The following is a 17330-nucleotide window of genomic DNA, read 5'->3' on the forward strand; positions in this document are numbered from 1 at the left end:
CTTATGACGTCACTGCACGGCATGCTCCAAGAACCAAAATAAAAGTCCCTTAAATCTATCGATCTCAAAATGTGTAATATGCTAGGAAATTGATGATCAGTTTACTACACCGAAAAAATATAGAAAACATGAATGTAAATTATATCTGTGGAAAGAGACGTGTGGTGTTTGGTCAGTGTGACTATTTTGTATGCACTTTCAGGGACATTGGAAATCTTTTTAGACAGAGGAGAAAGGGCAGTTGTCTTCTTGTTACACTATTTTCCAGTAGGTCGTAAGGATGTAACATTAAGTTACGACACTACACAACGTGTTTGATAGCAGCTTTGCCTCCTATTAAGTCAATGACTGACAAACATGGATTCAATTCACATTTATTTCGAGTTTACACATTGGTGCACAGGAGCTTCACATAAAATATGTTAAGAACACACAGCAAAGACATAAGAACAGTATAACTGTATAGAAATAAGGAAAATATGTTATGTAACATCAAATGTAAAAATGCATCGCATTATATATACCTTAACAGTGACATTCGCTTCTCATGGGAGATATCTCATCTTTACGCCCGGAAACAGTGACTTTTATAACAATAATTTCTTTATAACGTAATTGTTCCGTAGACTGAGAAGTGTTTGTTTGTTTATTGTTATAACGTATGTTGTTTGTAAATAAATGAGAGAATTTAGCAGATGGTTTTAGTTAACTTGTGAAGCCACCTGCTGCACAGTGAATGAATTACAACCTAACGATTCTTTGATTTTTTTTTACAGTCTATGGATTTATCATACAATACTGCCATCTAGCGGGAAACACGTGTAACTGCATTGGTAACAATATAGTTTAGAATTTTCCATCTTTACATTTTATTAAAATGACATTTAATTGCGATTTTATAGGGATTCTAACACATCTCTTTCAAAATTTGTTATAGATTTGACATCTGCCTCAAGTGGGGGTCCTTAAAAAAACAGAAGAAATTTATGTTTTTAAAATAACATCGTGATTGAAAAGTTAATGCATTGACATTACTAATCACTCGTGTCTTTTTGGATTGTGCATTTGCAACTTCCTGTTGTGGTTTCTTGTCACCTGTGTTCATTTTATTGCACGGTACTTTGGTTAGAAAGCATGCTATTATTTTCCTTCTGGTATTGATTTATCTATTCAAATATTGTATTTAGGGGATAATTATCATAATTGTAATAATTTACCTTAACTGTCTTATTTTCATGATTGTATTTAACTAGACCACATGTCGAATGCATGCAAGAAAATGACAAGAATGTTTTTATTCAGGACAGATTTTTTTATTCAAAACCATTTAAAACAAAGCATTTTTCAGAGTCACTGAATATCCTTCCACTTTATCAGAACATAACTTAATAAAAATAAAAAAGACAAGTTCAGAACACACACCTCTAAGGAAATTGAAAGTTCATGTCGCAAATTTATTCATCATTGTTGTCCTATTATTCAATTTTTTGTGACAATTTCATTATAACGGCTTTTTAAAAAAGAATGTAAAAACGAAAATACAGTATTCGTAAGCTTTATGTTAACAAAATGGATGAAAAGCCTCCTGAAAACATTTTAGAAACACTCTTAAAAGCTGCCTTTGAGAAGGTTTGGTGTTTAAAATCCGAGGATAAACTAAGAAAGAAAGGAAGAAAGATAGAGAAATACACAAAATTTAGGACAATATACTTGCATTCACCGCTTTTAAAAACAGATTCAGCAAGGGCAAATCGTTCAGCGAGATATAACGGCTTGAATAAAAAAAAAAAAAAAGGGATACAAATGGATATGAATGAAAGAGTAACTCCTGTCAAATCAATCAGTACATCAAAAGCAAGTCAACAAGTCAACTATAAATGTTATTCTTAATATAAAACTTGGTAAAAAATAGTTATTTCAAACTGTACAGTCACCAAGTACATTGAAGGATCAGACACTCATTAGCTTTTCATTTGGCATCAGCAGAAGCTTCAACCTTCTGTGCCTAAAAGAAAGTGAGGAAAAAATTAATCTTTGAAACACAAAATAGTCACAATATTTATATCGTCTGATGCTACAGATGCTAGGTAAAGGTTTAATAAGACATGTTGATTGATGCAGCTTTTCCAAACCCTTTACGCCATTCTAGATATGAAAAGCTGAGATTTTTTTGAGAATCTTATCTGCTGTTGGAGGTTTAACGATAAACAAACTAATAGGTAAGTGCTTTTTTTCTTATCTACTTTCCAAACCCACCTGATCTGCCTTGGCATCCCCATTTTCAGCAGGGTTGCCCTTCTTCCCCTTGGCCGCCTTCTGTGAGGATTGACAATAAAAACGATGACAATAATATAAACAAACATGATAAAAATGACTACTAAATGCTTGGGACCCTTTAACAATTAGCCGTTGGATGACTGACAGATGGGCGGTGCATTCAGCTTTATTCATTCAGTCGTGTTCCTTTTAAAAGTTTGCAATATTTTTTAGCAAAATTATAAAAAGAAACCCTTAGACTCTTACCTTGGGGGCTGCTTTTTTGGGCTTTGGTTCTGGTTTAGCAGAAGCTGGCTTCTATAAACCAATATAGAAATAAAATTAGACTATTTTAAAAGTAAGCTTATTTAAATGTGTAAGCAATATATGTAAATATACTTACAGCAGACAGCCTTGCAGAGCGTCTTGTTGGCTGCAACCCAACAATACTGATTTAAATACAATGACGACATGCACCAAACCATAATATCACAAAAACATGAGAAAAAAACATCGAAAATTTAATAATAAAAGTAGTAATTAAAAAATACAGACCTCCTCCTTGCCTTTGGCGGCTTTCTCTCCGTCAATCTGAAAATGAATAAAACAAAAGAGCTTTTTGTTAAAATCGACAATTTTCAAAATAATTTAAAAAATGCAAAAAAATCAAACGCTCCCTATGACTGTTACAGGACATGACGTCATCAAGAATAAACCGCCACTGTTTTTCATAACGGACGAGCGCTTTCTCTGCTGACTTGATTTCTGCTCCGCGTTCCCGCGCATATTCAAATTCAAATCCGGACCGTCAGTGCGCGCGGGTTGCAGCGCTTCCTTTTGTTTCACTCCATCACTACGCGCCTTTTAAACGACGAAGGGCGATTTTCAGCTTACGGCATAAACTACTTCTGTTTTTCGACACGAAATCGTAGTAACTCATCTAAAAGCATCTTTTACATTGACACGATGTGAAAAAATGAACTTAGACGACATTTAAAAGCTGTTAACTAGTTAGGCGCCGTCTTCTACCAGTGAAGACACAGGTGCTATAAAGATGGCAGCTTGACGTTTCGACGAGGCGTAATGCACAACACTGACAAAAAATACACTCAGAGCAATGTAGCTTGTAATAACACGAAAACACATCACATTAGCGTCGAAAATACACACGATGGCTATTTTAATCTGATATGAGGTCAAACGATGGTATGCGGTGAACTGCGCGCCTTTTCTCACATCTTGAATCCTAGCACAGATCTGCAGCATTGTAACCGCATTATGTTATAAAATACATTTTAAATATATTACACGACTGGAAGTTAAACCAGGATCAACAGCATTTGTGATTTGCAAAACTAGACGGATTTTACGGGATTGTTTCATTTTGGTCGAATAATGCTTAAATAATGTCGCTGGGTGGTGATTACAATGTTAGCCGTTTTCAAATGCAACTTGCATTTTATTACAATAAACCAGTTTATTTTTGCTCTTGTTTTCGTCACGGCGCGGTAAGATTGACAAGTCGCCTGACACCGAGTAAAAGCGACTGTCCGCCATTACACAACAACTACACAACCACAATAGATCACATCCACCATAACACAAATAAAACGTGTATATATATTTACACGTAAAAATAATCCCTCCAAAAAAATCGCAACTATAATCCCAAAAAAAATAGAGATTATTGCGTTAAATCCTTACCTTTCTTTTAGGCATCTTGACTGCAAAAAATCCGCGAAAAAAATATGAGGATGATAATAGCTGTGTAAACAGTGCGCTGGTGCCGTGCACGCCTCGCCGCGGTTCGCGTAAAATACAATAACGGCTCTATATGTTTTATTAAGTTCTTATATTGAAATTTAAGAAAGAAACCGGTTTAAACCAGATTTTGGATATTCTGCTTAGGGATTGGCTGGGGAAGTGATCACGTATCACTGGGCGTCGCTTATCTCTTAAAGCAACAATGACTGAAATCCCCGCTCAGGTTTCAGAGACGCTGCCGCTGATGCTGGGTCAGATGTGCGCCCTCTATCGACCAAAGCGGATTTAGGGCGGGATTTTAAAGCGGATCAACTTAAATACATTTACCAGCTTATCGCTATTACCAGTTTTACACATTGTAAATGAATTGAAAATTCATCAACATAATAACTATCAGGGACGGTAGTATGGCGATTATATAATTATCAAAAATTAAGACAAAATCATATTACACGGTAGAAAAAGTGTTACGATGTATGCTGGACTTTTGTTGCCTGTTTACCTTCACTATTTGTCAAACTACCGTTAAAGATAATATAAAAATTCTAAAATCACAACTTAAAACTTCAAAAAAATTAACATTTAAGCCTAAACATTCAGATCATGATATATTTCATTTTCTCATCATGTTGTTTAAAATCTGTCTGAATTTCTTTTTTCTGCTGAACACAAAATAAGATATTTTTCTACTATGAAAGTCAATGGGTACCATCAACTGTGTGCTTACCATCATTTATCAAAATATCTTCTTTTGCGTTCATCAGAAAAAGAAATTCATGCAGGTTTACAACAACATGAGGATGTGAAAATGACCGAATTTTCATTTTGGTTGTACTATCCCTTTAATACACAGTCAAGTGTCAAAAAATGACATTGGTAGTGAAAATCAGAACTTTTTTGCATTTGGTAGATGGTTTTATCTAAAGCCACTTAATAAACATTAAGGCTTTACATACATTCTCCGAGATTCGAACCCATGACTGTGGTGTTGCTGGGACTATGCTTTACCAGTTGTGCAATAATAAAACAAAACTATAGTTAGAACAAAATCAGACTCATACTCCAATTAATGTTAGATAAATATATTTTATTATATTTTAATTTTTCCTGTAAGAACTGGCATTGATTGTGATCAATATGTCTCAAAGTTGAAACAGAAATACCAAATTATTTTAAAATGTTCAAGTTATGTTAGTGATTTAAATCACAACAGTCATATGGAAGGTTACAGTCAATAAAAAAACTCAGATCTTGTGTAAAGCCTGATCGTTCTCCAATACTTGTTCACAAATTATCAAGTCATAAAGAACTCTGTATGCATCTATGGGGTAAACAACAGTGGCTCACCGAAAAGATTACACCCATTGCATTTTCTAGCATTACTAAGTCCCTTAGTAAATCAAAGTTAATTAATTTGAAGATTGGTAATTCATGTCTACAGGGGTCATTTCAATGATAAACATACACAACAACGGCCCCATAAAACGGGGTGAAACTTCCTTCCAGATCTTAAGTATTTACATAACAGTATATACAAAAAGTTCAAATCTAAGCAACGACTGTCTGGCTGCTTAAATCATCTAAAAAAGTGTCTCGCTTGTGCTGAAGGGCATCCAAAAAGCAGCGAACCCTCTCCTCTCGTCTGGCAGTGTAGTTTATCAGTGCTGTCTGTTGACTCTGGGCGTCCATGGGTTTTCCATTCCCACGTTGCTGCAGGAGTTCGGCTACACACGTACGGTCCGCTTCCATCTGCTGTAACACTTGATCTTCTCTGTGCAGCTCCTGAGCTTTCTGCAACACAAATACACACATCACGTCATGAGGCACAGCAGTAAACATGCAGTTTTAAAATTACTACTGCTTTTGTATCTCGAATAATCTGTATAGTAAAGTTGACTTTATACTTCGATGTCAACTGTACAGCGTAGCCTGACGTGCACCTCTTGCAAAATGTAAGAACACGGCAGTGCTACGTGGACTTGTCTGCTAGAACCCCTCCCTCAGGTGAAACAGATCTGCACCGCATTTCCTCGCAAGCAGACATGCGTAAAAACATTGATGGACCAAGTTGAGGAGCTATATTTAACAACTAAGGTTGCAACAAAACTTTTTTACCTGACGGGAGGGGTTCTAGTCGACCAATCACAGAACTTGCGGTCCGCATAGAACTGACACGTTTAAAATTTTGGTGAGGTGCATTTCAGGCTATGCAGAGCTACGGATAACCTACGGCGTATCCTATGCAAATAAATTGCACTTTTATATATTTAAAGAAGAACATTTTTTGGAAGGCATTTTTAAAAAAATGTTGCCGGTGAAAGAGCTAATTGATGATACATAACTGGTGTCAGGAAACCATCTAACCTAAAATTTTACAAAAAACGTACTTGAGCATGCATGTTACTAAAATAACAGAAATAGGAAAAAAAACTATTTACCTGGAGAGATCGATGGCTTAACTGGTACTGCAAGATAGCTTCACACAGATTCCAGAAGGAATATTCTGGCCACAGGACAGATTGGAACGCCAGGCACGAATATGAGGTCTGGAGTTTGCACAAAAAATAAAAACATTCAGTCAAAAGCTGCAGGTGAACATTAAAAATAATAATACACGCTTAATGCAAAATTGCCATCCTTCAGCTCCCAGTAGGATTGTTATGTGAAATGACATTAGAAGAAACTCCTGTTTTTATACTTTTAAGAGGCGGTCACTACACTTTTCATCCCCTTGACTTTCATACATACGTACGTGAATGCATTCAAGTCTGGTGAACTCTGACCTGCAAATTTGTATCATGTGAAGACTTGACCAGTAAAACATCGGTACGTCACGGCGTGATATTACTCTAATGTAAAGCAAATGTGAACAAAGCGATCCCGCCCATATTCGCAGCAACGTTCAAAAGATATTTGCATGTTTAAAGTCTAGTGTGACCGCACCATTACAATGCTACTAAAAACAGGTTACAGGATCAGCTGAGCTCTATCAACAGTATTTTGGACTTCTATTGTAAAAGGTATTAGTGTAACTATAAAAAATTATTACGATGGTAATCGATTTTATAACACAAATGTCTATAACAGACCTGAACTTGTATAGAACACTTTTAAAGGGATAACGCACCCAAAAATGAAAATTACCCCATGATTTACTGATCCTCAAGCCATTCTTGATGTATATGATTATTGTTTTTGAGACTAACACAATCTGAGTTATATTAGATGAGTTGTTCCAAGCTTTATAATGGTACTTAATGGTGCCTCTGATTTGATACGTCCGGTCATATGCTGGAAACACACTCTGTTGTCAACGCACATCAAATAAAGTATTAAATATTGATATTTTTCTTACAAAATCACATCAATTGCCCTTTAAAGGGCTTTATTAACCCTTGGATTACTTCTGTGACGGATTAATGGACTTTTTAGGGGCTTTAGATCAGAAGCACCATTTACCACCATTATAAAGTTTGGAACAGCCAGGACATTGTCTTATATAACTCTGATTGTGTTCATCTGTAAAAAGATAATCATATACATCGAGGATGACTTGAGGGTGATTAAATCAAGGGGTTATTTTTATTTGTGACTAAACATACCTTTAAGGATTGAAAACAACATTGACCAAACCGGACTTCTCCATTACCTGCCAGAGTAGGAAGTCACTCAAGCGCACCTCTCCAGACGTACGGATGAGCAGATCAGGGTTTGGAGAGTTACTGCTGTACAAACACTCACTGAGCAAGACCTCAGACACATCACTAAACAATCACAGAGAACAAAGATAAATTACTTAAAAAGATAACAATAAGGAAACAGCAGTATCCACCTTATTTTTGAACGTGGAAGTAAGTGATGCCACACATTTCCTTTTTTGTGCGAGACTTCCGCTTCAATAGCCGGCCGGTAGAAAACAATAACGTGGGAGCATGCACAAACATACATGAATAATGTTTTCATGCCTATGTTTCAAGTGTCCCAACTGTTCCCCTGTAGTGAGTTTTTTTTAAATGTCAATTTTTAATTGACTGTTATGCTGCGTACAGACCAAACTTCATGTCATGCATAAAACGTTTTGCGTGGCAATCGCAACATCCAATTTACGTAATTCGCATCGTCCCGCGCGATTACACTTTGTATGTAATCTACTCGCGCAAATCATTGAATTCACATTAGGTGTGTACGTCCCATTATAAATGTTTTTATGGTGAGGCATTAAGCTCATCACGTGAATGTGGCGCTTGCTACTGACTGTCACGAGGAGTATCTTTCTCATTCAACACATTATGAGTTATTTAAGTATAAACCATATCCCATAATAAACATATTAAGCAATTAATTACATTTATTTAGATTTATTTTTAGTTTTATGTTAAATATGCATGAGTGTGTTATATTACTTTGCTTATTACACACTAGAGGGAGACATGAGTTGGTTATTTAAAAAAATTATTTGCGTTTTCATTTAAAACAGAACAAAAATATGTGCAAACACATTAAGAACAATAATATATATTAATAATAGGAAGTTTATGTCTTATATATTCTGTATTGTAATCTGTTTTGAAAAAAAAAAACCATTATTGTAATATACAAGCAGAACAAATAAATCAGCATAAAATTAGTTGTTTTAAAAAAATTATTGTATTTATTGTTTACTGGCAGTTTCTATAAAACTTTTTACTGTATGGATGTGTGAAAACAGATCAGGGGTGCGTGTGTGCCACATCCACATTCAGCTCTGGTGCGTCGATTATAGTCAAAACAAATGTTTTGTAAAGATTTACTGCATTTGTATTAGCAATTATGACAACCCCTAACTGTACAAACTGTGCCAGTTTTTCTGGATTTCATAATAAACATTAACTAGTCAGCCGAAAAGCACACCTATGTCACTCGCAATACGACTACCATTACCTTTAGTGGCTCACCGGAAGTCTTACACAAAAGAGCTCAAAGATGGCTGCGCCCACATTTATGTCAAAAATAAGGTGGATATAAGGTCACATTTAAGTATCCTCATGCAGTACATTTGTGTTTTAGAGATATACACATCTCTAAAAATTCTGCATTTACCTGGATTTTATTAAACCCTGCTCGACTCCCCAGGCCATTTCCTTGACTGCATTTGCGATTTCATATCTTGACGTGTATGCAAAACATACATTCAGAAAACACCTGGAGAGAAGAGCAGTTAGGGAATATATGAGTCAGAACAAACATAAGCTACATACTGTAAAACAGCACTTATGTATTTGTTTTCTTATAATAAGCAAGCTACATTTACATTAGGGATGCACCGATACCGCTTTTTTGGAGTACGAGTACGAGTACTTGCATTTCAGTACTTGCCGATACCGATACCGAGTACTTAATAAAAAAACATGATTTAAATTTACAGGTAACAGCTTTAGTCATATAATTTAACAAAAAAAACTAGTTTTCCAGTTTGTTGTAAACTCTGCCTCTTTGGACAACACAAGAGGCATTAACCCCTTACAAGCCGCTCAAACATAGACCTTTCTAAGACCGTGGTATCGATCCCTGGTATCGGGGGACTTTTAACGAGTACTTTAGAAAATGTGGTATCGAGGCCGATACCAGTATTGGTGCATCCCATATTTACATGCAACCATATAATCAGTTTGTAATTAGATCGATGGCTCAGTTGGACTGAAAAACCTTCATATAAACATCGGAGCGAGCTCTATCCGACTGAGATTTTGATCAGATTGAAACGGGTGGTGTAGATCTGTGATCCGATCAACAGCAGAAAATAACGCATGTAAACGCATTAATCGTAGTGTTTTTTTAACCTGACCCTAAAAATACCTTGTGCACGTTACCTCTTTTTTTGGATCATACGATCCTGCAGTAATACAAAGGCATTGCAACACGCATTATTAGGAGAATGGGGGCACACGCTAGGGGTGGGCCGGTTTGTATTTTTTTTACCGCGGTCGGTAATCAACAAATTCCCACGGTTTTGCGGTTTATTGGCAAGACAACGAGTTAAATAACATGATTTATTTATCTTCAATACAAAACACGTGCAAATTACTTAAGGAACATGTAAAGTGAATATTATTTCCTTCCACATTTCTTCAATTTCAACATTCAACAACTTTAACAATTAATATTATCAGTTAAAAAAAATGTTAACGCATTGTGCATGTCCACACGTCCTACAGACATTTCGCCACTTTTCTATCCTTAATTTGTGAATAGCCTGTAAATGACGCAAATTATTGCTGCCCTGATGGTCTGGTAAAATAACCATTTGTATGAGAAATCACTTGTACTGCATATGTGTCCGTGCTTGAGTATAGCTGGGAAGCTGCACTGAGACGCGTGTGTGTCCGCAAGATGACGCGGTCCGTCTGTCTCGCGCGTGCCCGGGCAGTCTGCGTCTGTCTCGCGCGCGCCTGGGCAGTCCGCCTCCGTTGCGCGTGCTTGGACAGAATGCTTCTGTCCTCGACCCTTACCTAAACATCTGTCTTTTTCCACAAACAGAGAAAGAAGACGCAAAAGCAAAACTTTTTGAAATGTGTCCTGCTTAAGAAATGGCCACTGTTGTAGGCTAGATGAAAAAAGAGACAATCTAACCTTGTTGGATATTAATCCTCGGACTGATCGCGTGCTCTTTATGTTGCGTGAAAATTTGATAATGTATGAAACCTGATTCTGTTGTTGATCTGTTGCGGTTGTTTGCACGTTCAAATTAGATAAAATGTTGTATTACTTTTAACGAGTGACAGACAACGTCACCTGTATTTCTACTCAATGACAATTTAATATTAAAATCATATCAGTTAATGTTCAGTTAACAAGTTGCGGTTGTTAACAAGCTGCGTGTATAACATCCCCACATATACACACAAGTGCAGACCAATGTTTCAAGTGTTTTTTTTGTTTTTTTTTGCGGTTATGACGGTGAGGAGCTCAGACCCGCGGCATGGGTCACGTGAACGCGGTATGGCGGTAATCCGGTTACCGCCCCAGGCCTAGCACACGCTGTTCATTCTACAGGGTTCATGTGTTTGTAATGGCATTGGAAAGCTTTTTTTCCCATTTCGCTTATTTGAAAAAGCTTGAACTCGATGATAGACGCTGTTCACAGCTTTGCAAAGTCCATTGCTTTCCATTAGAGATCAGAATTGGGACACATAATACTGCCCTCCAAAGGCTAAGTGCAGTATCTACGCAAACACTGAAACTGAGCAAAATGGCTTTAAAGTTTTTTACACCAGCCAGTCAAACATGTTACTGCAATTTTGGCACACACATTTCTCTGAAATGGGACAAAATTTAACCAGGAGACTTTGTCACAAGACACAACAGATCTCACAAAGCCCATTTGAACCCTTAACTCAATTTTGACCAAATGCGTAGTTACTGCGCTTTCGCTTTGTAGGGCAGAATAAATGGTCATTGTTTTGAATCATACAGGCTGTTTATACCTGGTATTAAGATGTGTTTTGGTCGATCAGATCACAAGTGGACCAGAGAGACACATTCACGTCTACACCTGGTTTTTAAATCAGTCTCTTTGTCCACTTTCAACCGCTTCTGTCCTGATTACTGAGAGGGTGGTCTATGGGCCAGTTCTTAAACCACAAGTGGGAGAAATGACGGGTTTAAATTGACCTTTACTAATATTATGTCGAAGTACAGCTGCTTGTGTTGTAAGTAAACATATGTAAGGCTTGGCTTTATCAGTTATTTCAGCGCAATTGATGAAATGAGCTCACACACATTTCACCCGCAAAATGAAACAAAAATGAAAGAGGCGGAGAGCAGCCGTTTTAGTTTAGTTTTTTTCTACTGTGGGTTCACGCTAGAAGCGAGGACCGATGTAAAAACACTGCACTTGGTACATCACATTAGATGAGTAGGCGGTGACCAGGTGGTCTTTCAAACGCATGTCTACACATCCGCAATCCGATTTAATGCGTTTTCAACTACCTTTGGATGTGGTGGAAAGTAGGGCTGGGCAAAAAAATAAAAAAATTTATTAATCGTGTTTTTAAACCTGGTCGATTCCAACTCGATTCTCAAAGGCCACAAATCGATTTTTTTTTTAATGAAATAACCTGATCCTGTTTGATCAAGGAATAACTTTTTTCAGCATACATTTGTATTGTATTTAACATAATTGTATGCATTTGAAAATTAGAGATGGGTTCTGTTTTAATGTACCCAAGTGTAGCTAAAATAAAAGTCAAAGAGTTTAATATACAGGTTTGTGGCTATTAATTTCTTTTGATTAATTACCCTTGTAAACTTATGTTCACTGTTCTTTTTTAGAAATATAGTATTTGTATTAAATCTATATTCATTGAGTCGAATCAAGAATCGAGCATAAAAATCGATCCGAGAATCGGAATACAAAGGAGAATCGATTCGATAGCTTGTGAATCGAAATCGAATCGATCTGGAACATCTGAATCAATACCCAGCTCTAGTGGAAAGTGGACGAGCTCAAAACATTGACCAAAATGCATCTTGATACCAGGTGTCAACAGCCTCATATAGAACAAACATGTACATGAACATTTAAAGCGGATTGCAACAGTGAGATTAAATCAATCACTGATTGACTGTTGAAAATTGGTGCATGTAAACATAGCTATTGACAGTTGCTGTGAAAAGCAAAAAGGTTTTTTAAAAATTATAATCATACATGTGTAAAACTAAATGAAAATGATAAGAATTGCAGGAAACAACAGAATGCATTTGTTACTTGTTGTGAGCTCTGGTGGACACCACAGCTTTGGCGATGACCTGCTGAAGATCTAGAGGTAGAAGAGTCAGATCGCCCAGCACCCGAATACGCACACCATGTTTCTCAAGATTCTCTCTGAAAACAAAAATGTATTCACATTTTACAGATTTGTTACCTACATGATGTACTTTAAGCAATTTGGCCTATTTCTATATTGTATGGCGTAATAGCACTTTTGGGAGTACTTCGACTCGCCTGAAAAGTCCGCTCCCCTTCTCCCTCTCATAATGGGAGAGGGAGGGTGTTACTGCGCCGAGTCGAAGTACTCCCAAAAGTGCTGTTCCGCCATACAATATAGTTCCTCTATTAAATCCGCTTAGAAAAGCGCTACGTTTTATTTTGTACCACCAAACTTGCTCGTATAACTACTCGTCTTAAATAGGAAAAACGTTGATGTGTTTGGTCACTTCTAACTTTATCTCTGTTTGATACCATTAAATGAATGGGGCTAAGCTAAATGCCATCGAAGTGTTGCAGCGCGCTCCAGCACTTACGTGCACGCACACAGATGATAGAGGGATGTATCAACTCTTCTTAGTTAAGGAAATAACATAGTTTAATATTGAAAATGAGTAGACTATTCCTTTAAGTAATTGTGAAATATATATAATTATGAAACAATTATCAAGCAATACTAGCCAGCTGAAATTGAAATTTAGTCTTGTTTAATATTATTTTTAAATTGAACACTTTTAGCAGGTTTATGGGTGTACACTAGTTCTTCTTTCATCATAATAAATCAACCCGTTGGTCTGTGGTTTGGTTTGTGAATTGAGATTTACATTAGCAGACGCTTTAGTTCAAAGAGACTTAGAAAGGAGGGATCAGGGGGGAACTTACTGCTCCATCAGCAGGCGGCTGAATTTCTGTCTGGCCAGCTCCATCAGTCCATCCACTTCTTCTCTGGATCGTTTGAAGTTTTCAATACTGAATGCATACACGGTGACTTCATGGATACCGAGGTTCAGACACCAGCGAAGCGTCTGCAAGCGTTTACAGTACATATGAATCAAGCTGCAACTGTTGTAGACGATTCTGTTTCTCTCAGAATGTCTGTTCCCCATGACGTACACCCAGCTGGTCTTTTTAAATATTTATTTTATTGTTTTCATTGTTGTGAGCTGTATAAGTTTGTACAAACTCTGTACATATGCAAGTTAGAATGTTCTTAGCTAGAGCTGTTCTTAGGTGCCTGCGCATGCCGAAACGCTTTGTCGACTCAAGGGGGAACAGAAATTCCAGAAAGGAACGGAATTGGCTACTACACAACCAATGTGGTGTAACAGTTGATTATAAAGTTATAAAAATGACTGTGGCCAATTAACGGTTTCATTACTTTACCTCTGCCAGTTTGTCAAAGCCCTGAGTGTGGCCCTCCTGTCTCTCCACATGTCTCTTTTGGGCATAACGTCGATTTCCATCCATGATAAAAGCAACATGTTTGGGCATGGGTCCTGCCTAAAATACAGAGTTTATAAAATGATTATGGTATTGAATCAATATGTTAGTTACATTGACTATTCAGATGGATTGTAATATCATTGAGCTCACCCTCAAGATGTTAGCAGTAAGCCTTTCGAGAAGACTTAATTCAGTCTCTCGTATCCACGACATGACTCTTCTTTCTGTTAATATCAAAATAACATCTATATAAGTACATTAGGTAGAATTATAGTCTGTCTGTCTCTTGACTTAACAATGACCAGTAAAACAGAAAACACAAATCTGTCTTCTATAATGGGACCTCCATGTTCATTTAAATATGATAATATTTTCTATGACTGCATGCCCGGCGCGCTACCTCGCGACACGTCACGATCTTACACTGGCACGCTAACACCATTACATGCATTAAAGGAAGATTTCATTCAAACAAATCAAAATGATTTTTAATCAAACCTTTAATAAGGTGATCGTTAAGAAATCATCAAGCTCCAACTCACAGCCTGTGTGTAAGATGACGTCTCCTTCCTCTGCCCGGACGTGACGTCATATAAACGCGACGTCATATAAACGCGACAGCAAACGCAAACATAAGAAACACATTATATTTAAATAGTAATTTAAAGTGCTGACAAACTTAGAAGTTTGCAATTAAAAACTTATATGTGTGTACAAAACTGTCCTATTCGTTGATTTTAATACACACTAACAAAACCGCGTGCACAAACATATACACACTTTTAGTCTTCATGATTACTATTTAAAACTCAGTTTGAAATATATGTTGACATAGATTTTGATTATATGATGGGACATATTATGCACATGGGCCATTCTATGGGAATGTTATTTTTTTCTGTCCCTAGTCTTAGCCTACACCTGAAAACATTTAGGTTGCAATTTATTTAATTTTTTTAATGAAACAATATTATTATTACATAATGTGGCAATGCTTGTTTTTAATTATATAGATAAATTCTAACGCCACAGAAGTGCTTGTCCCCACACCCTGCTGAAAAAAACAGCATACCAGCAAGACCAGTGCTATGTTGTGTTTTGGTACTGGTTTGCTAGTGAACACCAGCTAAATCCAGCATTAGCACCAGCATCCCATGCTGGTCATACCAGCAAATGTTGTGTTTTGGTGCTGGTATGCTGGTAACCACCAGCTAAACCAGCATAGACCAGCATAATTCCCATACTGGTTTGATGCAGTTTTTTCAGCAGGGCAGTCATATACAGAGGTAAAGTGCTTTATTTTGAGGTCAAAAACTGATTTTTCTATCATTTAAAATCCAATAATGTATACATAACTATCAAATATATGATGTTATTGGCAAAAAAGTGAATAAATATAATAATGAAAGTATTGTCCCATGGAGTTGTGTCACTGGTGTTATGTCACCATTTAACAAAAATCTCTTATTTTGAAATAAAAATCACACTGATGACTACTTAACTTCCTTCTTCCCATTTTCTGAAGATCTATGATGAAAAGCCTTGTTAAAAGTTCACTGTCTCTTTTTCAGTGATCAGAAATTTCTCATGATTTTTATGAAGCTTTTAGTTGAATTCACTGGTATGACACTTTATTGTTAGGGAATTGTAAAAATATATAATACAAATTGATTAAACTACTTAATTTAGTGAGTATACCATGACTGATGAATGTGGTTTGAAACCTTGCAGCAGCCATTTTGTAAAATGCATTTTCATGCAAATTGTCAATGGTGTCACCTTCCTGCACTGTAAAAAAAATGCAGCATTTTCTCAAAGCAACATATATTTTTATGTTACTTTAACTTAACAACTTGTTTGATAAGTTATGTCAACTTTTTAACCGAAACCAATAAAGATTGGTAACACTGACTCCCATTTATAGATAATATTATAATATTATATCTTTATTTAAAACTATTAATTTAGTTATTTTACATTAAATAGCACAAGATTATGTGATTCTAAGTTTTCTTTATTGTTGTTAATGGCTAAATGGAGTGCATGAAGCAGCGACTTTACAGACAGTGTAGGGATCTGGGTTAAGTTTTTTAAATGTTGTTTATGATCTTTTACTAACTGCTTTTTACTAAGTGTCACTGATAGTCTTTAATGTAACAATTTAGTCTCACCTACTTAATTATAGTTGAAGGGAAAACGATCTTTAGTATTATGTCACAGGTGATTCATTGTGTCATACATAACACCTATGACAAAAAAAAAATCATTACGCTGTTATTTATGTGTCTAATGCATAAAGATTCATATTACTTTTAATTCCAAAATGTTAAAAAGCCTTTATTCAAACATGGCTTGTTGCATGTGTATTCATAAAGTCAAAGGGTAATCTAATAATGTGGTCTAAATTTAAATGTTAGAAAAATAAGTACATTTTAAGGCATCTTGCCATTCCAAAAGTGGACTTTTGTGTAGAATGACCCACATATGTTCTTGTTCAGCAAAACAAGTGAATTTTATTGGACAAAATATTGGATACACTTTTGAGTGCAGAATAAATCAAATGATACGTTTAAATGTATATTTTTAATGCAGATGTCTGCTTAAAGCTCATTTAGCCAACTTCACACTTCTATAGCTTTCATCTGGTGCGTCATATAAAAGTGTGTTGCAGGTCAGTGACAGCTAACAATTTTTTGGTATCTTTAATCAGAATCAATGCACTTCTTAGCAAACTTCAGTATTTTGGCACAAGCGCATCTTTCACAAATTAGACAGATTTCAACACTGCATCCTCAGCCTCAAAAACCATGAATTAAAATATGCAAGGTATAAGGCAAATATGAGCCAGACTACATTAAATATGTGACTCTGTGTGGGAAATCCAGGCTATACCAGGGCTGTTTTTAGCCAAAGAATTGTGGGCTATCTGCAGCAGCAAAGGATAGACCTCATATCCTCTATATTCCTGTGTTCACTTTAAGGGTGTTATCGCATAAAGTTCATTTTAAAAGAACCAAACCCAGTTCACTTAAAGTGAATCAGAAAAGGAACTAGTCGAATGTGACCTCAGTTCTTTTGCTGTTCACAATATAGTTTTTTTAGTCCTCTTCTGAACTGAAGG

The 17330-nt window shown here is 36.2% G+C and overlaps 2 protein-coding genes across 3 annotated transcripts; both read right to left on the reverse strand.

Annotated features, from left to right (window-relative positions):
* Positions 1-1291: 1291 nt before the first annotated feature.
* Positions 1292-4157, reverse strand: hmgn2 (high mobility group nucleosomal binding domain 2). The gene is made up of 6 exons (XM_065298962.2): positions 3961-4157; positions 2812-2847; positions 2660-2689; positions 2524-2574; positions 2257-2316; positions 1292-2005 (listed from the first exon to the last, which is right to left on the reverse strand). The coding sequence occupies exons 1-6, from the start codon at positions 3973-3975 to the stop codon at positions 1970-1972; spliced, it is 228 nt and encodes a 75-aa protein (XP_065155034.1). The 5' UTR covers positions 3976-4157; the 3' UTR covers positions 1292-1969.
* A 929-nt stretch (positions 4158-5086) lies between these two features.
* On the reverse strand, positions 5087-14812 carry dhdds (dehydrodolichyl diphosphate synthase). 2 transcript variants are annotated; one of them, XM_065298961.1, is made up of 9 exons: positions 14752-14812; positions 14360-14433; positions 14150-14266; positions 13649-13791; positions 12767-12883; positions 9100-9201; positions 7670-7784; positions 6459-6566; positions 5087-5811 (listed from the first exon to the last, which is right to left on the reverse strand). In XM_065298961.1, the coding sequence occupies exons 2-9, from the start codon at positions 14420-14422 to the stop codon at positions 5569-5571; spliced, it is 1008 nt and encodes a 335-aa protein (XP_065155033.1). In that variant the 5' UTR covers positions 14423-14433; positions 14752-14812; the 3' UTR covers positions 5087-5568. The 2 variants fall into 2 exon arrangements, with proteins under 2 accessions (XP_065155033.1, XP_065155032.1); XM_065298960.1 differs by having other exon boundaries at positions 14708-14797.
* Between the last annotated feature and the right edge of the window lie 2518 nt (positions 14813-17330).

Source organism: Paramisgurnus dabryanus, chromosome 13 (genome assembly GCF_030506205.2).
Source record: "Paramisgurnus dabryanus chromosome 13, PD_genome_1.1, whole genome shotgun sequence".
In the NCBI taxonomy this organism is placed as follows: Eukaryota; Metazoa; Chordata; class Actinopteri; order Cypriniformes; family Cobitidae; genus Paramisgurnus; species Paramisgurnus dabryanus.

What these genes read in the sequence shown, in the direction of transcription:
- hmgn2 (XM_065298962.2), bottom strand. An exon ending in GCTCTGCAAGGCTGTCTGCT is followed by an intron (nt 2,575 to 2,659) that starts GTAAGTATATTT and finishes ATTGGTTTATAG; the next exon opens with AAGCCAGCTTCTGCTAAACC. An exon ending in CCAAAAAAGCAGCCCCCAAG is followed by an intron (nt 2,317 to 2,523) that starts GTAAGAGTCTAA and finishes CAATCCTCACAG; the next exon opens with AAGGCGGCCAAGGGGAAGAA.
- dhdds (XM_065298961.1), bottom strand. Translation starts at nt 14,422, where the DNA reads ATGTCGTGGATACGAGAGACTGAATTAAGTCTTCTCGAAAGGCTTACT. An exon ending in TTACTGCTAACATCTTGAGG is followed by an intron (nt 14,267 to 14,359) that starts GTGAGCTCAATG and finishes TCTGTATTTTAG; the next exon opens with GCAGGACCCATGCCCAAACA. An exon ending in TAAGCCATCGATCTCTCCAG is followed by an intron (nt 5,812 to 6,458) that starts GTAAATAGTTTT and finishes TTTGTGTTGCAG; the next exon opens with AAAGCTCAGGAGCTGCACAG.